The following is a 22,270-nucleotide window of genomic DNA, read 5'->3' as shown; positions in this document are numbered from 1 at the left end:
GGCCAGGCAGCATCTGTAAGGAGAAGCACTGTCGACATTTCAGGCCGAGACCCTTCATCAGGACATAAGGAGCCCCCTTTGAGTATTGCTGTCTCCCATCACCCCTCGATGAGACCGCCTTATTGCAGGAAAACAAGCCCAGGACTCTCACTGATTCACCGATATTGGTGTGTTGCAATGATTTTATATGTTCATACGGGGATAATAGGTGCTGTGTGTTTAATACTAAATTCTTTAGATAAACCCCTTTAGAAACAAAATTGAGTGTATTAATTAGCCACTTATAAGTGACATAGTTTCACCTGCATTCTGGTATATATTAACAAACCCCTACCCCTCCCCCCCCGCCGGCCGGTCGGTCCGTAAGAATATTGTCAATAAATATTAAATGGGTCTGCGGTGCAAACAAAGGTGGGGACCCCAATATAGATCCTTGTCAAATCCCCAGCAATCTGCTCACTTGCTTCTTTCACTATTGTAGGATATATGCCTTCAGTTCTTGGAGTCTCATCCATCTTATTGCTTTTCAGATATCCCAGCACAGCCTCCTCCTTAATCTCAACATTTCTCTGCACATTAGCATGTCTCGCTCTGTTTTCATTGACATTCAATTCCTTCTCCTCGGTAAATATTGACACAACGGACTCATTTAGTACCTCAGCCACTTGGTCTGACTTCAACCACATCATTCCTCCTTTAATCTTGAGTGGACCTTTCCAGTCTCTGGTTATCCCTGTTTAACTAATATAAATCAAGAGGCCTTGGGATTATCTTTGATCCCACTCCACGAGGATGGTTTGAGGCCCCATTTGGCCTTTCCTATCACCAGCTTTCGCATTTCCCCGCTATCTTTATATTCCAAAGATACCCAGTCTGATTTTAGCTTCATAAACCTTCCATATCCTTCTGACTAAATTCAGGATCTCTCCATTCATCCAAAGTTCCCTTACCTTACCGTCCTTGTCCTTACTCCTTACAGGAACATGCTGACCCTGAACTCTGAGCTGCTGGTCTTTAAACAAATCCCACATGTCAGATGTCGACTTGTCTGACAGTGGCTGCTCCCAATCAATGCCCCTTGGCTTCTGTCTTAATCATAACTAACGAACAAAATAAATGGTGATCGTCAGCTGTTCTGGCTCGCTTCCCTAAACTAATTCCCGTCTGTTCTCGCCTCTGGTGGGGCTCTGTACATAATGTTTCAAACACTCCTCGGAATCGCTGAAGAAATCTTGAGCATCTCAGCATTGAGCAAGATCCAGTCAATTCGAGGGAAGATAAAGCCCCCACTATGACAGTTCTGTTCTGCACCTCTCCCTAAACATAAACCTCTGTGTTCCTCCACCTCCCGGTGGTTATTGGGGGCCAATACTATAATCCAGTCCGTGTGACTGTAGATTGCCTCTGTAAGTGAGCCCTCCAGTTTGCTGTGACATTCCCAGTGGGGTAACCTCTGCATCTTATAACCCCCCTCCTCCCCACTCACATGTAAAACAATGAAACCTAGAGATGTTGAGCTGCCAGCCCTGATCGTCCGACAACATAATACTCCTAATGTTGAAATAAACTTATTTCAGCCCACCAATCCCACCATGTTTATTGGCCTGACATTGGCTCTCGTTCTTTTCAGACTGTCTTGTCAGACATACATTCTCCCACTTGCTACTCCAGTTCCAACTCCGCCAAGTGACACCATCAAACCTCCTGGTGAGGATATTGGTTCCCCTCCGGTCCAGATGGAAATGGCCTTGTTTGTCCTGGTCTCCCACCTGACTGGAAGGGAGCCCATTGATCCGTAAATCTGAAGACTTCCCTCCTGCATCAGTTCCTCAGCAGCAATTGTTTCCTCACCACACCAGCACAAGGTTTGGGCCACAATTCGATAATTACAATCCTGGAAGTCCTGCTTTTTAACCTATTTCCTGAAAATCACTGTGTAGGACCTGATACCTGCTCGTTTAACCCTTCCGTGTAGCATGAAGAAAGCTCCCGTAAACATATTGGCACCCCTCCTTGGACCCGTCTCACCTTTCCCTCGGGACCTCAATGATCCTCGTACCTAAAGCCGTCACCCACCTCACACCAGCTCCTCAGCCACCACTTTACCTGGTCTTTAGAAGGCACCAAAGCGAGGTCTGTGTATCCTTATATCTGCCTATGTATCCTGTTCCTTTATGTGACAGGACTTTCATTTCCCTCGCGACCCAGGGGAACAATTGTTCGGATGAATTAACCCTCTCGACTGCACCCTCGCCCACCAACTGCTGTGTGTGAGGACGCTCGCATTGGTCCTGGGGCCGGGGAGGGACAGACTGAGGTCCTTGGGGATTTGCGGAATGGAAAAGCACTCCTATAATTTAAAACAGGAGAATCAGCAAATTTCCAGAAATCTTCCAGTTTGTACGTGTTTCATACCATCTTGGACAATGACTCCCAACCACTCCAAAACGTACTGGTTAGGCACAGGAGTACATTCAGCCAGAGACTCATTCCACTGAGATGCAACATTGAGTATCATAGGAAGTCATTCCTGCCTGTGGCCATCAAACTTTACAACTCGTCCCTCGGAATGTCAGACAACCTGAGCCAATAGGTTGGTCCTGGACTTATTTCCACTTGGCATAATTTACTTATTATTATTGAGTTATTTATGGGTTTATATTGCTATATTTCTACACGATTTTTGGTTGTTGCGACTGTAACGAAACCCAATTTCCCCCGGGATCAATAAAGTATGTCTCTCTGGAGTGGATGTGGAGGGGATGTGTCCTATAGTGGGGGAGTCTAGGATCAGAGGACACAGATAGAGTGGATGTGGAGTGGATGTTTCCTATAGTGGGGGAGTCTAGGATTAGAGGACACAGTTAGAGTGGATGTGGAGAGGATGTTTCCTATAGTGGGGGAGTCTAGGACCAGAGGACACAGATAGTGGATGTGGAGTGGATGTTTCCTATAGTGGGGGAGTCTAGGATCGGAGGACACAGATAGAGTGGATGTGGAGAGGATGTTTCCTATAGTGGGGGAGTCTCGGACCAGAGGACACAGATCGAGCAAGAGCGCTTTCTGTTGGAAATTAGCGGGTGTGGTAAAGTGAAGGCGGAGCTGGACGATGAGAGGCCGCTCCCGGCTCTGTCCGTCACTCTGACTCTGTCTCCTCCCCTCCCCGCCTCTGTCTCTCTGCGCGTTTCTCAGGCAGGTCGGGGCGCTGTGTATAAAAGGAGACAGCAGCAGTCGGTTTGTCACTGAGCAGCGACCTGAGTGAAGCAGCGTCATGTCTGGCAGAGGGAAAGGAGGCAAAGGACTGGGCAAAGGCGGAGCCAAGCGGCACCGTAAAGTGCTCCGTGATAACATCCAGGGCATCACCAAACCGGCCATCCGGCGTCTGGCTCGCCGTGGCGGCGTCAAGCGGATCTCGGGTCTGATCTACGAGGAGACCCGCGGGGTGCTGAAGGTTTTCCTGGAGAATGTAATCCGGGATGCGGTCACCTACACTGAACACGCCAAGCGCAAGACGGTCACTGCCATGGATGTGGTGTACGCTCTGAAACGCCAGGGCCGCACTCTCTATGGCTTCGGCGGCTGAAAAACTCCCACTTCCTCCCGAACACAACACAAAGGCTCTTCTAAGAGCCACCCACCGCCTCACAGAGGGAGCCGTGTCCACAACCTTTTAATTATTTTTATCGATATATTTGGCTGAGCTACTTTTGAAACAGATTAATCATTCCGCTTGAAATATATATAGCTGCGATTGTGCCTTTCCAGGCGGTGATTACCGTGAATGCTGGATGCATTTATATCGATCTTAATCATTCTGTCCATCTCGGACAGAAATCAGTTCACTCGTTTTGAGAGTCGATTCCGTAATCATGCATTGAAATCTTAACTGAGGGAATTAGATATTAAATGAAACTGAAAGTACATGATCCGTGATAGAATTAATTGTAAATAATAAGTTATCAGGCTGGGTGCTCTGAAATTGGCGGGCGGTTCGAAATTAATCGGGCGCCAATCACAGTGCATTCCGATTGGATGAAGTCCGACCGCCAATTAACAGTTTCCCATTTTGTCGTAAATTTTTATTCGCCGCCAGCCTGCATGAAATCAATAAACCAATCGCAGCAAGGAGATCCTTTAACAGACAGTTGGTGCACAGCCAGTCATAAGCGGTGGGACGGCCCTTCCCAGCCGTATAAAAGCCTGTGCTGGAGCCCGTTTCGTCTATCTTGTTCCTGTATTTCAGCCCGTGTTCTCACTCCTGAAGCAGAATGGCCCGCACCAAGCAGACAGCGCGCAAATCGACTGGCGGAAAAGCTCCTCGCAAACAGTTGGCGACCAAAGCGGCGCGGAAGAGCGCTCCTGCCACCGGCGGAGTGAAGAAGCCTCATCGCTACCGGCCCGGCACCGTGGCTCTGAGGGAGATCCGGCGCTACCAGAAATCCACCGAGCTGCTCATCCGCAAACTTCCCTTCCAGCGCCTGGTCCGGGAGATCGCTCAGGACTTCAAAACCGATCTGCGTTTCCAGAGCTCGGCCGTCATGGCCCTGCAGGAGGCAAGTGAGGCTTACCTGGTCGGGCTCTTTGAGGACACTAACCTGTGCGCCATCCACGCCAAGCGAGTCACCATTATGCCCAAGGACATCCAGTTGGCCCGCCGCATCCGCGGGGAGCGCGCCTAAGCCCAGCCTACACTCCGAACACCAGAAAAGGCTCTTTTAAGAGCCACTACCACGGCAAAGGAAAGGGCTGTAGCTTGCTCATCATTATTGTAGTAGCGACCTGTCCTGCCGATCGATTTCGCACTAATTGTCCCGTGCTACCAGGGTAGTTTAGCGAGGGACAGGAGCTGAACGCGCTCAATTCCTGTCAGGGTCTCATCTGGCCCTTCACTTTTCTCACAAACCTGTCGTGTACAGCTGGTGCGGCTGTTACCGTTTTGTTTGCTTTGGACATGGGGATACGTTCGTGCCCGCTGTGCTTGGAGTGAAGCATGCCGACGCGCGGGGTAACAGTGGGGGAATTCAGGGGGCGGTGACCGCCAGGAAATAGTGACTTTTAAGATTAGATTTCGCTCTTGTACATTTTTGATATTGGTGTTTTGTGTAAATTAACAATGTCGTTTTGTAGCTGGGGCCTGCATGAAGGTCAGTCGGCAATGCCACCGGGTAGTTTATCATATAGCCTCCCGCTGCTGTCCGTCCAGAGACGGATCCCTCTCTCAACACGCCCCCTCCCCTCTCGCGTAGGTTTCAGCAGTTCCCAATCAACTCAGCTGAATCTCCGCTGGTGTCAATGTCGGTCACTCTCGCCCAGATCGGAGAAGGAATTGGGCCTGAAACTGCCCACATCCCTTATCTCTCAATCTCAGCTCGGGCATCCGTGTCTCATTTCAGACACCGCACCAAATGTCAGAGGTACCGGCAATCTCGGGTTCCATTGAGAAGTTCTCAATCGGACCCGGCGCGGGAATGACAACACTCCGAATCAGCTCTTTTCTGAGATGTGGGTGGCTCTGAGAAGAGCCGTTGGGTTCAGATACACAAAAATGGTGGATTCTCAATTCATTTTTTGACTGCTGTCTTCTTGGGTTTCGACTTCGGCTTCTTGGCCGCCTTCGTTTTCGTGGCTGCGGCTTTCTTGGGGCTCTTGGGCTTCGGCGCCGCTTTCTTAGCCGCGGGTTTCTTTGCTGCCGCTTTCTTAGCCGCGGGTTTCTTTGCTGCCGCTTTCTTAGCCGCTGGTTTCTTTGCTCCCGCTTTTTTAGCCGCTGGTTTCTTTGCTCCCGCTTTTTTAGTCGCTGGTTTCTTTGCTCCCGCTTTTTTAGCCGCTGGTTTCTTGGCGCCAAGCTTCTTGTCGGGAGATTTCTTTGCCGCTGGCTTGTTCGCTTTCTTCACCACCTTCACGGCAGTTTTCCCTTTACCGGATTTAAAGGATCCCGAAATACCCGAGCCCTTGGCCTGAACCAAGGAGCCGCTTTCCACTTTCCTCTTGATGCTCATTTTGACCTGGTGGCGACGTTTCGCCACATCGACACCGCTGTCGGCCAGAGCCTTCATGATGGCCACACCGGACATACCCTTCCTATCGAGACAACCCGCCACGATCTTATCGATCTGTTCGCCCAGCGAGGGACCGGTTGGTTTGCTCCGGGCAGCCGCCTTCTTCTTGGGAGTCTTCTTTGCGGCGGCGGGTGCGGCTGGAGGAGCCGTTTCGGCGGGTGCTGTCTCAGTCATGTCGGCGACTCTGGTAAATCCTTCTCACAATCAGAACTGAATGAGAAATGAAGCGAAAGGCGGCGGCACAGAGCCATTTAAAGGCAGCGAGCGGACGGGGCGGAGACATCCTGCTGTCAGCTCCCGGCGGCTTCATTTTTCTGTGTTTCTCTCTCCTCAAAAACTCGCCGATTCCAATTCAAATCGGACGCTGCGGAGACTCGGACTAGTACCTGTCCGTCCCTGAGGCCGGAATGTTCGCTGGAAAGAAAGTTTAATCGGGATTAAAGGCAGCGCTTTCTATTTTAACCCGTTTCATTACTGCATTGCCCGCGTTCTCTCTCCCTATCGTTGACCTTTTCTCTGTTTTATGGCTGAAATATTTAATCGAATTAAAACTTTGCGGTTAATTCCCTCTTCGGGAATGATCTGGGGAGTGGGGCGTTTCCGTAACAGAAAAATCTTTTCATTTTCTACAGGAGCTGCTGAGAAATCCTACGATGTGTTAGGACTCACAAACACAGTGACACTGGTCTAAGCCGCCCGCTCCTTTAACTCACTCTCTCTGACACAATACACACTCAATGCTGACGGAAATCAGCAACTCAGGCAGCATCAATGGTGGGAATAAACAGCCGACATTTCGGGCTGAGACCCTTCCTCAGGACTCTGGTGGGAGATGCTGCCGGACTTGCTGGGTTCCTCCAGCATTTTGTCCGCGTTGTTCGCGATTCCCAGAATCTCTTGGAGTTATGCTGACCCAATGTTCACATCTGCACCTTCATCGCATTGTTCTGCCGTCAACATAAAATGACAGATTCCTTGTCATATAACACGGTGATAAATGATTCTGGTTCCAAGGAATAAAGGACAACGGACATTGTCTGACCAAACTCTCTGTGTAACTGAGAACCTCAGGTCCGGGAAACATCCTTGGAAATCGTTTCTACACTCTCCCCAGTTTAACCACCTTTCCTATAACGGTGACAAGAGCTGTACACAATACAAGTGTGGCCTCCAGTCACTTACACAACTGTAACACAATGTCCCAACTGATATACTCAGTCCCCTGACTAATGAAGACCAGCATGTTAAACCCCGTTCTTCACCACCCTGTCTGCCAGTGACACCACTTTCAATGAACTGTGTGTGAGAGATTTACCCCTAAATCTCTCTGGCCCATTACACTCCCTAATGACTGACCATTCACAGTGTAAGTTCTGCACTGGTATCACTTTGCAGTGTGCACTGTCTCACATTTATCTGTATTGAAATGCATTTGCCACGCTGTGGCCCTCTTCACTAAATGTTCAAGATTGCCGGGTTAAATAAGAAATACAGAATAAACTAAACAGTGTAAAAGAGGCTCAGGGAGGGATGTGATTCTGAAGGTGAGAATGGGAAACCTGATCCATTCTCGCCTCTTTTACTCTTTAAATATCTGAAAGAAATCCTTATTCCCCTTTATGCTATTGGCCAGTCACTTTAATAATTCATCTGTTCTCTCCATATTGCTATTTAGTTACCTTCTGTTCTTTTTAAGTCCACTAATCCTTTAGCTTCCCACTAACTTTTGTGATATTCTCTGCTCTCTCATGTTCCTTTATGCTGCTTTTATCTTCCGTTGTTGGTGATGGTTGCCTCATTCTCCCTTTCAAATATTGTTTCTGCTGAGGGATGAACTGATCCTGCATCTGCCAAATTACTCCTGGAAACTCAAGCTTTTCATACAAAGGTAATCTGGTTAATGCAGGGGAAGTCAAAATGCCCGGCTGCTGTAAGCCAGTTCCCATTACACCTCTGTGTGATTTACCAACGTGTCTGCTCCACAATACCTGAGCCTATTGGGAGGCCAGCAGTGTAATCCCATCAAAATCACCATTCATCATTCTATTTAAAACCTCTACTTACAAGACCTCATCATATCCCTCACTAATTACTGTTGTGTTGGTCTCCTTAATCAAACATTCAACATCCCCCCCACCTGTCAACTACCCTTTAAATGTTTCCCCTTCACCTTAAACAATTGTCTTGTAAATGTATGCTTCCCTACCCTGACAAAAAGAGTGATTGCCTACTGATTTTGTAAACCTTTGGATGGTCACCAGACAGCTCCTTAATCTCTCTGGTGAGAAAGAGAGTCCCAGTCTGTCCATACTTCTGCTAATAATTCAAATCCTCCAGTGTCAGTAACACCCTCATCAAACCTCCCTCCACACTTTCCAGCTTCATGACATCCTTCCTGTAGCTGGGTGACTAGAACTGTGCACAATACAGTGCAATCTCACTTTGATGATGACATCCCAAATCCTGTAACAATGAAGATTGGTCCCCTGACCAATGAAGATAAATAGGCCAAACATCATCTTCACCATCCTGACTACCTGTGTTGTCACTTTCAGTGAATGTTGTTCCTGTATTCCATGGATGCTGTCTCTGCAATACTCTCCAAGGAACAAGAATTTTCTGTGCAGCTCCTTCCCTGGTTGGACTTCTCAAAATGCAGGAGCTCATCCTTGTCCACATCAACATTCATCTGTCATTCTTTGGCCGACTTCCCCAGGTCATCTCAATCCCGTTGTACTCTCAAAGAATCTTCACTGCCCACTCTACCACCAACAAAGCACTCTGTAACAAATGCTAGAATCCCCTAATTGAGAGGAATGGAGATGCTGGATGACCAAAAAGATTTAAAGAGAAGGAGGATAAATGTTTATAAAATCAGTGAAGTGGGATCGACATACAGGAGGAGTCTGATGGCAGATCAGCCTTTACATAGAATTGTGGGTGAGGGACTAAGAGAGAACACACTGGAGGCTTCATCCAGTGAGACAGTGTGAATAGAGCTCAGGATAAGAGAGGTGCATTCACTGATGGAGTTGTGCTACAGGCCTCCCAAATGCCAGCAGCAGGTAAAGAAACTGAAATGTAGCAGGGAATGAAAGATGCAAAGGCAACAGGTTTGTTGCAGAGGGCGACTAGTTTCCCCAATGTTGACTGGGACTCCCTTAGACTCAAGGGCTTAGATATTACTGCATATGTTAGAAGAATACTGGGATGTTTTTTAACATAGAAGTGGATAGTCTAACCAGGGAAGGTGGTCATAGAAGACATTGTTTTGGGAAATGAGCCTGGCCATTGAGAAAAGTTTCATTCAGGGAAAAGTAAATAAGCACAAGACTGGACACAGTGGTTATGTGGTCAATCGGGATTATAGCGAAAGGCAACTGTGTTGGACAGGATCTAAGGAGAGCGGAATGTGATTTGTCCAACCATATTTGACATGTGACTCTCACAACACGCTGGAGGAACTCAGCGGGGGGGGGGGGGGGGCGGGGGGGCAGCATACGTGGAAACGGACAGTCAATGTTTCCGGCCAACACCCTGTGTTGTGCGTGTTGCTTTGACCTCAGCATCTGCAGAGTATTTTGTGTTTGAAATGTGACTATTTGTTAAAGGCAATCAGGTCAGAATTCAGACTGTTTCGATGTGTGGAGGACAGACAAGGATGGTAAAGTCCGGCAGAAGGGCGTGGTAAGGGATGTTATGAATTCAGTCTGAAAGAAAAAGATAAAGAATGTTTCAGGTGTATAAATTGGAGATGGCCTCTGGCAATATGAAGCAAGCAACAGAGAAGTTAAAAGTTTGAAACGGGGACAAGAAATGACTGTGGGGAGAAGGGGCACTATGGCGAGAGTACAACAACAAAAGGACAAAGGAGAGAGATTATGTCTGAAGTGGGCGAAGGACTGAACCAGTACTTCACATCACTATTCATCAATGTGGTCATGGAGGATAGTGAGATCAGAGAAGGGAATGCTGATATTCCAGGGCATGTTGTTCCTCAGGCAATAGAGTCAAACCAGGAAATTACTGACTGATGAGGCTTGGATCACTGCTCAGGTAATTGTTCCAGAATATTATTAGACATACGATCTCTCATAAAAATTAGGCGTGTAAAAGGACGATATATCAAGAATTGGAAGGAAAAGCGAGTAAAATCCCCTGAGATTCTCTCCGTACAATCAGAGGAAAAGGGAATTTGGACAGAATTGTTCCGCTTGGAGATGAGGATGGCCATCTGTGTGTGGAAGTGAAGGAAATGGGAGAGGCTTTCCAGGAATGTTTTTGACGTTTATTTCACCATTGAGAAAATTATGGAAAGTGATGGAGCTACCAAAATGGCAGGAATCAGCTGTGATTTCTTACACCACTTTCAAATTAGCAGGGATCTATATTGGAAACCTTAAGATGCATTAAGGCTGTTGAATCTCCAGGGCCATAGCAGGTATATTCTTATATTTTGTGAGAAGTTAGAGAATACACTGTGGAGGCCACAGGAGAAATTGTTGCTTCATCACAGGTACCATTTGAGGTTACACGTGATTGGAGAGTGATTAATGTGGAATTGACAGTTTTGAGGCCAAGTCTGTGGATAAATCAAAAATAGAATGAGCGGCAGGCAGTGTTATGGAAGCAAGGAGACTGCAGTAGCACTTGGACAGATTTATAGAATGGACAAGGAAGTGCCAGACAATATACAGTGTATGGAAGTGTGTGGCCGTGTCCTCTGGGTGGAGGAATAAAGGCATAGACTCCATCTAATCTGGGAGAGAACATAAATCAGATGTGTAAAGGGACTTTGGGGGTACTGGTGCAGGATTCCCTAAAGGTTAATGTGCACGTTTAGATGGTAGTAAGGAAGGCAAATGCAATATATGTATTCATTCCAAGAGAACTAGAATATAAAAGCAAGCATCTCATGCTGCAGCTTTAGTCAGACCTTATTCGAAGTATCATGAGCAGGTTTGGGTCAATTTTCTAAGAAAGGCTGTGCTGGCATTGCAGAAGCTGCAGGGGAAATTCACGAGAATGATCCCAAGTCTGAAAGAGTTAGGATATAACCATCATTTGATGATCTGGGCAGGTACTCACTGGAGTCTAGAAGAATGAGGGAGCATCGTATATAAACACATTGAATGTTGAAAGGCCTAGGTAGTGTTGATATGAGAGGATGTTTCCAATAATGGAAGAGTCTAGAACCAGACCACACCCTCAATACAAAGATGCCCCTCTAGAATAGAGATGAGTAATTTCTTTATCGATGGGTTTCTTTTGGCACAGGTGGCCATGAAGGCAGTCAGTAGGTCTATTTAAAGCAGATGTTAGTGGGATTTAATTATTATTAATGGCATCAAAGTTTACGGGTAGAAGTTCGGAGAATGGGGTTGGGATGGATAATAAATCAGGCATGATGGAATGATGGAACAGACTGGATGAGCCAAAAGACCTAATCCTGCTCCAATGACTTTAGGTCTTTTGGTTTAATGCTGTGCCATTGTTTAAAAAGGGTAGTGGAAACTAGTCAGGAAACTACAGGCAGGATATCAGTGTTGGGGAATATACTGGAGTGATTTCTGAGGAACAGGATCTTCCAACATTTGGTCTGATTCAAGACAGTCAGCACAGTTTTGTGCAAGGGAAATCATGTCTCACAAATATCTTGCAACTCTTTCAGGAATTTCACAAGTGCGTAGATGAGGTTAGGGTTGTGAGTGTTGTCTATCTGGACATTAGCCAGACCTTTGACTCTGGTCTGGGAGGTTAGTTCTGAGAGATGGAATCCAAGGGAGATAATTGATTGGTTTCATAATTGCCTCAGTATCAGGAGGCAGAGGCTGGTGGGTTGATGGTTATACCTCAGACTGGAGGTCTCTGTCAAGTGGTGTTGCACTGCACACCGGGACCTTTGTTGTTCGTAATTTATATAAACAATATCCATGTGAATCATAGTTCACCGGATCTGACACCTCAAGGAGATAACAGTGGTGAAGTTGGTGTTGTTTGACCTGCTGTCCTTCATCATTCATGGCACAGAGTATAAGAGTTGAGAAGATACGTTGTAGATATACAGGTCTTTGGTGAGGATGGACTGGGGATACTGACTATCGTTTTGATCACCCTATTATAGCAAAGATGTTCCTAAACTAGAAAGAGTGCACAGAAAAAAATAAATATCAGATGGTTGCTTAGACCTGGGGAGTCAGAGTTAGAAGGACAGGTTGTATGGACTAGTGTTACGAATGAGGAGCAACTCTCATGAGCAGAAGGGTGCAAAGTCGCCCCCCCCCCCCCTTTTTGAGAATCACAAAATCGCTACTATTTTGGGTCTGATACCAAGGAAATGAGAGAGTGACAATGCAGAGATACACAAAAGTGGAATGTCTCCTAACAAAAGCGGAACGGAACCACTGATTACTGCTATTGTCTCTTGGAGAAGGATTGTGTATTGAGTACTGTTCAATTCATTGAAACTCCTCAGGGGGCAACCAGAGTGGTCTGGTTGATGGGTTGTATCATCCCAACCTGATTGACACCTGAGACCCCGTGAGTGGGGATAAAAGTAAGGTCTGGGGAAACACCCCTCAGACGCAGCAGGAGAGACACTACGAGACCAGTGGGGGCTTGTGTGTGTGTCCACCCTTGCCTGTGTGACGAGTCCGTGACGGAAGAATGGTCTCGCTAAAGGACAGAGGGGTCATAAGTGAATGGCCACAACAACAACGCATCGACGGATCAAGATCGAAAAGGAAGGTCGGCAGGTCAATAGCTGTTTCTCTCTCTCTCTCTCTCTCTCTCTCTCTCCAACAATTGCAACATAGTGACCAATAAACCACCACAGCCTGCATGAACTGAACTGAACTTTATATTTCCATCGGACAATTCATTATCCCCTAGACAACGATAGAGCTTATTTCTTATTGATTATTATTATACCCACACTTTTAGGTTTAGTATTGATGACATATATTATCTGTATATTTGCATTGATATTATTTTTGTGTTTTTTTACTAATAAATACTGTTAAATCTAGTATCATCAGACTTCAACGGATACTCCTATCTTTGCTGGTAAGATACCCAGTTACGGAGTTCGTAACACTAGTATTTTATTCCCTGGAGCAGAGCAGATTCAGAGGTGATCCCAGTAGAGGTATGGAGATCATGGGGAGCACAGACAGGGTAAAAACACTGTTTTTTTCACAGGAAATGGCTGGTAAAAACAAGAAGGTAGGTGTTTCAGATCAGACATAATGGGCAGAGTGTGGTATGTATTTTGAACAAACTGCCGGTGATTGTGGCAGACACATTAGAAACATTTTAAAATCTTGTGATCCGAGCTGGTTGCCACATCTCAGGAAAGACAGTTTCAGTTATAAGGTGAGGATGTAGAAACACAGATTGTTTACAAACTGTGTTTGTTCGATCTCCCTTTATCTCTCTTGTTTCAAAGGCCTAGCAGAGACCTTTAAAATAGATAAGGCGGACAAGAGTCTTTTACACAGGCAGCAAATGTCAAATACTCAAGTGCAGAGCTTCAATTTAAAAGTGGGAGAGGGATTGGTTCAAATAGATTGAGCAGGTGAGTTTCTATTTTTCTCAGAGACTGATGGCTGCCAGGGAAAGGTTCAAGCTGATACACTGGTAATGTTGAAGAGGTGTTTAGTCAGGCAGGAACAGGCAGGGAATGGAGAAGCCCATTCCATCCCCTCTCATTCTTCCAAAGGGCAGCCAGTATAGACCGACCCCATTTCTGTTCGGTCCCTGCCACCCCGCTGGGGGTGGGGGGGAAGGAAGCCTCAACGCCACCCCCGGGACCAGGGCGATCCCCCTCCCTCTCCCGCATCCATTGCCGAGGAAACGAGTCACAGACAGAGTGCAACATGCAACAACCGAGGGAATCTGCAGATGCTGGAAATCTGAACTACACACACAAAATGCTGGAGGAACTCAGCAGGCCAGACAGCATGTATGGGAAAGCATGTATCGGGCTGAAGGGTCTCGGACCGGGTCTTCCACTGTACTTTTTTTTTTCCATAGACGCTGCCTGGCCTGCTGAGTCCTCCAGCATTTTGTGAGATATAAAGCTGGAGAGATTTGAAAACTAATGCTGAGACGTTTAATATGAACAGACTGATTGCTGAGAATTTTAACTACATTGGTAAGGCACAGTGAGTTTTGGAGATATTGCGGGTATTAATGGCAGAAAATAAAGAGTTAAAAGATAAAAGACGCTTTAGGCACCAGCCTGATAACATGTGGGGTTTCACACTGCTGGCGTACTGTCTACAGGTCTGGTCGACACACTGTAGAAAGAAAATTATCACTGGAATGGGTAACCTGGGGCTCTGGTCCCCGTCCCCTGCCAATCCCAGGGAACAGGAATGAACCTCCCTGACAGTGTGGAGCAGGTTTACTGGGAGGTTGTTTGGGATGGAACCAATCTGATGTAAGACCATAAAATATAGGAGCAGAGTTTGACCCTCTGGCCTATTAAGACAGTACTTCCATTTCATCATGGCTGATCCATTTCCCTCTCAGCCCCAATATCCTGACGTCCCCTTAACCCATCATGCCCTGACAAACCAACAATGTATCAACCTCTACCTTAAATATACCCAATGTCGGCCTCTTCAGCTGCCTTTGGCATGGAATTCCACAGATTAACCACTCTCTGGATAAATAGATTCCTCCTCATCTCCATTTAAATGGACGTCCCTCTAGTCAGAGGTTGTGCCCTCTGTCCCTAGACTCCCCCTCTATAGAAAACATCCTCTTCAGATCCACTCTACCGTGGCCATTCAACATTCAACAGGTTTCAAAGCAATCCCTTCTCATCCTTATAAATTCCAGTCAGTTCAGGCCCAGCATAATCAAATGGTCTTCATATGATAACCCTTCAATCCGGGAATCATTCTCGTGAACTTCCTCAGAACCCTCTCCAATGTCAGAGTACCTTTCTTAGATAAGGGGCCCGAATTGCTCACAGTACAAACGAATCTCAACGAACCTCCTCTGCTACAAAGTTCCTTTGCACATTAGATTTTCATTTTTCTTTCCCCTTAGAGCAATTGTCTATCCTTTTCTTTTTTTACCAATGTCCATGTCCATAAACTTCTCAACATGGTAATCCACCTGCCAGATCTTTGCCTATTCTCACAATCTGTCTAAGCCCTTCTGTAGCCTCTCTGCTTCCTCGACACTGTCTTCCCCCGACCTATTTTGAACTGAAAATGGCCCCGAAGCCACCATTTCTGTCATCCAAATTATTGACATATACTATAACATAAAATGCCATTAGTCATTGTGTCAACCAGAAAAGGCTCCCTTTATGCCACTCTTTGCTTCCTGCCAATCAGCCAAGTTGTAATCCATGCTCGTATCTTTCCTGTGTCATTGGCTCTTAATTTAAGCAGCCTCATGTGTGGCACCTTGTCAAAGGCCTTCTAAAAATCCAATTGCACAAGGCACACCCATCCAGTGATTCTCTTTGTCGATCCTGCTTATTTCTTCAAGCAATTTCAACACATTTGACAGGCAGGATAATCCCCTAAAGTAGTGGTCATCAACGTTTTTAAGCCCAAGATCCCCTAACGCGGCCTGAGTGAAAGGCAAGATCAACTCCAAATTGATTAGATACACGCAGGCGCACCGGGGCAGAAAGACTGGAAGTAATACCCCACAACCCGGATGTAGAAATAATCCATAAACACCAGGGGTGCCCACCCTTTCTTACCCCGCAGACCGGTTTAATATTGACAATATTCTTGCGGACCGGCCGACGGGGGGGGGGGGCGGGGGTGGACGGGTCGGGATGACGGGAATGAAGCAAGTTCCTTATGTCCAGTCTATCCATCAATTTAGTTTTCGCGACTCTCGGCATTAAGCTGCTGTCCCGCGCTGCTCACGTTTTTTTCCTCTAATAAAACTCAGCCGGTTCAGGTTTAAGTGCAGGGTGCTTGGACTCAGGGTACCGAAGCAGTTTTGAGGGCTTCATTGCCTCATTAGACAGCCTCCGGGCCCGAACTCCAGCCTTTGCCCTCCCGCTTCCAGACGCCCTGGCCAGGTGCATCTGGTCGCGGGTGGGGTGAGAGGACAAGTTCAGGGCCAGAGGTCCTCGTGCCGGGGACGCGGCGGTCACAGTTAGAACAGAGCGACCGACCGAGTGAGGAGAGCGACAGGCCCGCGCTCGCCCCCCTTGTAGGATCTATTGGCCGACAAAAATTTGTTTCAGTAGATCGCAGCGAGGTAGCTGTTCTGATACATACGAAACCTTGAGCCCAAATTAGGTTGTCTGCTAATATTTTAGCACCGGGTTCCCCACGAACATTCGGTGTGCTAAACAGGTTTAGAGGCGGTTCCCATCTGTCCGCGCTCCAGGCCAATATCATCGGCGATTCTCGCTGGCTGTGCTCTGGGCCAGCAGCATCGGCGCTTCCCACCAGCCGCGCAAGGCGAACACTGGCGCGAGGGTGTCACTGCATTTAGGCGACTGATGACCTCACGTGAGTTCAAGTTCAAAAGTCAGTGTGACAGGGACTGAGGGAAGGTGCAGCTGACTCATATTGTTTCCTCATGGCCCGGTGGTTGGGGACCACTGAAGTACACTGTGTCATGCGGGGGAGCTATGTGCATGCGCACTGAGCAGAAAGAATGGAACTAAAACCCAGCAACCCGGAAACAAACTCTCAACAGTATTTGTGTATTTATTTTTCTTAGTTTTTTGGGATCTACTGGGAAAGTCTCAAAAAATCGACCAGTCGATCGCGATCGACGGGTTAGCGACCACTAATCTGGATGATGGGGTGGTAAATTGGATTAGTAAGTATGCAGGTGATACTGAGATAGGTGGTGTTGTGGATAATGAAGTAGGATTTCAAAGCTTGCAGAGAGATTTAGGCCAGTTAGAAGAGTGGGCTGAAAGATGGCAGATGGAGTTTAACGCTCATTTATAATGAGCATTATAATGAGGCATTTATAATTATGACGCGATAGATAGAGTTGGTGTGGATAGGCTTTTTCCATTGAGAGTAGGGGAGATTCAAACAAAAGGACATGAGTTGAGAGTTAAGAGGCAAAAGTTTAGGGGTAACACAAGGGGGAACTTCTTTACTCAGAGAGTGGTAGCTGTGTGGAATGCGATTCCAGTCGAAGTGGTAGAGGCTGGTTCGATATTGTCATTTAAAAAAAATTGGATTGGTATATGAACAGGAAAGGAATAGAGGGTTGAGGGCTGTATGCAGGTCGGTGGGACTAGGTGAGAGTAAGCGTTCGGCACGGACTAGAAGGGCTGAGATGGCCTGTTTCCATGCTGTAAATGTTACATGTTATATATAACACTTAGGAGGCAGTGATCACAGTATCATTGAGTCCAACTTAAAATTGGACAGGGAGAGACATGGCAGTGTTTTAGTGGAGTAAAGCTAGGAACAGTGTTATGACAAAGGAGTCAGCTGAAGTAAATTGGAAGGAGATGCTGGCAGAGATGGTAGCTGAGCAGCAAAGGTGAGTTTCTGGGAAAAATGAGGGAGGTGCAGGATAAATGTATTGCAGAAACAAATAAATACTCAAATGGCAAAATAGTACAAACGTGGCTGACAAGGAAGTCAAAGCTAATGTAAAACGAAAAGGAAGGGCATACAACAAAGAAAAAAATTCAGAATACAAGGATTGGGAAGCGTCTAACACCTTACAGAGATAAAGAGGATAAAGATTAAATCTGCAAGCAAGCTAGCAAATATTATCAAAGTGATTCGTTGAAGCTTTTTAAAGTATGCAAAACATAAAGGAGAGCTGAGACTGGATACTGGATTGCTAGAAAATCAGGCCAGAGGAACAATAATGGGGTGGGGGGGGGGAGGTGATGGCAGATGAACTAAATGAGTATTTGGCATCAGTGGAAGTTACTAGCCATGTGCCAGATGTTGAAGGGAGTGAGGGGAGAGAAGGAAGTGCAGTTATTATTATAAGGGAAAGGTGTTCAAAAAGCTGAAAGACCTGAGGGTATATAAGTCACCTGGACCAGATGAACTAGACCCCAGGGTTCTGACAGAGGTAGCGGTAGAGATTGTGGTGCAATTATTCATGATCTTTCAAAATGCATTGGACACTGGCATGGTGCTAGGGAACTGGAAAATTGCAAATGTCACCCCACTCTTTAAGAAAGGAGGAAGGCGGCAGAAAGGAAATTATAGACCAGTTAGCCTGACCTCAGTGGTTGGGAAGATGCTGGAGTTAATTGTTAAAGATGAGGATATGGAGTATTGGAAACACAGGACAAGAGAGGACAAAGTCAGCATGGTTTCCTTCAGGGGAAATCTTGAATGATGAACCTGTTGGAATTCTTTGAAGAGATTACACGCAGGATAAATAAAGGGGATGCAACGGATGTCATATATTTGGACTTTCAAAAGTCCTTTGACAAAGTGCCTCACACGAGGCTGCTTACCAGTTAATAGCCCATGGTATTACAGGAAAGTTACTGGCGTGGTTATAACATTGGCTGATTGGTAGAAAGCAGCATGTCAGCAAGTGGGAATAAAAGGATCCTTTCTGGTTGTCTGTCAGTGGGTAGTGGTGCTCCACAGGGGTCGGTGTTGGGACCACTTCTGTTTATACTGTATATCAATGATTTAAATGATGGAATAGATGGATTTGTTGCAAGTTGACAAGAAGGGCAGGTACTGTTCAGGAAACAGGTAGGCTGCAGAAGTACTTTGACAGATTACGAGAATTGGCAAGACAATGGCAAAGGAAATACAATGTTAGAAAATGCATGCTCGTGCACTTTGGTAGTAGAAGTAAATGTACAGACTAGTTTCCAAATAGGGAGAAAATCCAAAAATCTGAGATGCAAAGGGACTTGGGAGTCTTTGTGCAGACCAACCCAAAGATAACTTGCAGGTAGAGTCGGAGGTGAGGAAGGCAAAAGCAATGTTAGCATTCACATCAAGCGGTTAGAATACAAGAGCAGGGATGTGATGCTGAGACTTTATAAGGCATTGGTGAGGCCTCACCTTGAGTATTGTGATGAGCTTTGGCTTCCTCATCGAAGAAAAGATGTGCGGGCATTGGAATGGGTTCAGAACAGGTTCACAAGGGTGATTCTGGGAATGAAACAATTATCATACGAGGAATATTTGATAGCTCTGGGTCTGTACTCACTGTAATTTAGGATGGGGGGGGAATCTCTTTTCGAATGTTGAAAGACCTGGGGGCACAATCTCAGGATAGAGGGCTGTCCATTTAAAACAGAAATGCAGAGAAATTCCTTAGCCAGAGGATGGTGAATTAATGCAATTTATAGCCACAGGCTGCTGTGGAGGCCATGTCCTTGGGTGTATTTAAGGCAGAGCTTGATAGGCTCATGATTGGACACAGCATCCAAGTTTGCAAGGAGAAGACCAGGGAGTGGGGATGCAAAGGGCAAAAAGGGTCAGCCATGATTGAATGGGAGAGTAGACTCGACGGGCCAAATAGCCTAATTCTGCTGCTATGTCGTACGGTCTTATTCAGTAAATCCAAGAAAGACCACACCCAACAGGGTGGCCAAATCGCCAATGTGCAAACGACAATAACTTGTGTAAATACAAGAGAGAAAATAATAATGTCATAATTAAATAAATAGAGAACATGAGATGCAGAATCCTTGAAAGTGAATTGGTAGATTGTGGGCACAAGGAAATCTGCAGATGCTGGAAATTCAAGCAACACACACAAAATGTTGGTGGAACACAGCAGACCAGGCAGCATCTATAAGGAGAAGCACTATCGAAGTTTCAGGCCGAGACCCTTCGTCAGGACTAACTGAAAGGAAAGATAGCAAGAGATTTGAAAGTAGCAGGGGGAGGGGAAAATGCAAAATGATAGGGGAAGACCGAGGGGGTGGGTTGAAGCTGAGGCCCGTAAAGGAGATTGGCAAAAGGGGTACAGAGCTGGAGAAGGGAAAGGATCATTGGACGGGAGGCCTAGGGAGAAACAAAGGGGGAGGGGAGCACCAGAGGGAGATGGAGAACAGGCAGAGTGATGGGCAGAAAGAGAGAAAACAAAAGGAGGGGGATAAACAACTAAATATATCAGGGACGGGGTAAGAAGTGGAGGAGGGGCATTAATGGAACTTGGAGATGTCAATGTTCATGCCATCAGGTTGGAGGCTACCCTGCCGGTATATAAGGTGTTGTTCCTCCAACCTGAGTGTGGCTTCATCTTGACAGTAGAGGGTTGAGTATCTCTTATTATTTTCCTTTCAGTTAGTCCTGACAAAGGGTCTCAGCCCAAAACGTCAACAGTGCTTCTCCTTGTAGACGCTGCCTGGCCTGCTGTGTTCCACCAGCATTTTGTGCTTATTGATAGATTGTGGAAAATAGTTCTGCGGTGAGTTAAGTGAAATTAAATGCAGTTATCTCCACTGGTTCTGGTTTATGGTGACATCAGTGAATCTCTTTTTCTGGTAAATGAATAGCCTGTAACTTCCCTTTCGACTTGGAGGCAATTTGATGTGGCAGAACCGACGTCACAGAAAGTGAGGAAGACCCTAAGTACGGTTCATTAAACTCCGGGCTGAAATGGAAAAGTCAGTTACAGACCATATCGAGGTGGCGGGGACCAGGCCCCAGATTGTATCAAAGCGACTGAACCCAATGTTTGGAAAACGAGTTAGACGTGGGGCCAGATTGAAAAGGTCTACCATTTCCTCAATTTGGAATATTGATTTACAACCTCATTTTATCACTGCAATTTTTGGTATACCAAATGAAGATGATAGTCGACTCTCCCCTTCAATTAGACGAATGATTGCCTTTATAACATTAATGGCCAGGAGATCTATATTACAAAATTGGAAAGAAGTAAATCCTCCTACCATATCTCAGTGGTTCTCTCAAACTATTTCTTGTTTAAGTTTAGAAAAAATTAGAAGTACTGTTTTTGATTCATCAATTAAATTTGAAGAAACTTGGGGACCGTTCATTCGACACTTTCATATGAATTAATTTGGCTTCTTCCAGACCTTTACTCTTTTTATTCTTGTTCTGGTATGGACACCATCATATACATATAAACTATTATTATTGCCCATGTTAGTTTAGGTTTATATTTTTTTATATTTTTTAATTTCATAAATACACAGTTTTTTCTTGTATTCTATATATTTTTTTCTTTTGATGATTATTTCTAATCTTTTTCATGTATAATCAATATAGATTTGATTGAGTATTGTACGATCTTTTTTTGCTGATAGTTTAATAAGATATTGTTATCTTGTTACTAATTTAACTCTAAGTCTAATGCGTTCATAACCTATTTAATATAATACTATGTTATGTTCTTTTATAAAAATTAATAAAAAGATTGAAAAAGAAAAGAAAAGATTGAAAAGGTCAGGTTGTTCTGCCGGAGGCCAGGGACAAGCCGGTTCAGCTCGCTACTCCACTCTGCACTGATCTAAGCATCTGTGCACAAACTCTCTTTGAGCATTTCAGTTCAAAACGCTACAGAATTTGCTTGTGTTTATTGTTTGCAGGATTTGTCTTTCTTTCTGCACATTGGGTGTTTGATGGTCTTATTTTATTAGTGTGTTCTTTTGGCTCTCTTTGTTTCACGACAGCCTGTTTGAAACAAACCTCAAAGTTGTATAATGTATACGTACTTTAATAATAAATTTACTTTGAACAATGATTCAAAAACCTGATGCTTGAGGGATAAAATAAGGACAAAAAAATAACCAACTCAAAAGTGATTCTCTTTTAATTACAGGCCAGGATGCAGAAGAGCGGAAAACGACAAATATTCTTCACCTTTTCAAGAAATGCAATGGGGACAAGCCGAAAAACTATACCCTGGTGACTCTTACATTAGTGGTAGGGATATCATAAATTGCTGATATTACTAGAAAAGATATTTAATGATAGGATCAGCTTGCATCTGAAAAAGCATAAACAATTTCAGAGTAGCCAATATCGCTTTGCATGGGCAACGTCAACTCTTGCAAACATGGCCGAACGTTTTAAGTGACAAATTCAATTGATGAGAGCTGGGTAGTGGGTACAGGATACAAGGACTTTGGTAAAGCTTTCAACAAGAGTCCCACAACAAGATCCACAGCTTGGAAGCACATGACTCAAAAGAAATTTGGTAGAATATATTCAAAATGTACTCAATCAGAGAACACAGAAGGTAATGGTTGAGGGGTGTGATTCTGACTGGACACCTGTGAACAGTGG

The 22,270-nt window shown here is 45.5% G+C and overlaps 1 protein-coding gene and 1 pseudogene across 1 annotated transcript; one reads left to right on the top strand and one right to left on the bottom strand.

The window, feature by feature from the left end:
- Positions 1-2,734: 2,734 nt before the first annotated feature.
- Positions 2,735-22,270, top strand: part of LOC132383737 (uncharacterized) — a 141,195-nt pseudogene continuing 121,659 nt past the window's right edge.
- Positions 5,562-6,942, bottom strand: LOC132383745 (histone H1-like). The gene has a single exon (XM_059954948.1). The coding sequence runs from the start codon at positions 6,228-6,230 to the stop codon at positions 5,562-5,564; it is 669 nt and encodes a 222-aa protein (XP_059810931.1). The 5' UTR covers positions 6,231-6,942.

This window comes from Hypanus sabinus, chromosome 31 (assembly GCF_030144855.1).
Source record: "Hypanus sabinus isolate sHypSab1 chromosome 31, sHypSab1.hap1, whole genome shotgun sequence".
NCBI lineage: Eukaryota > Metazoa > Chordata > Chondrichthyes > Myliobatiformes > Dasyatidae > Hypanus > Hypanus sabinus.
This window is presented reverse-complemented; position numbering and strand designations above follow the sequence as displayed.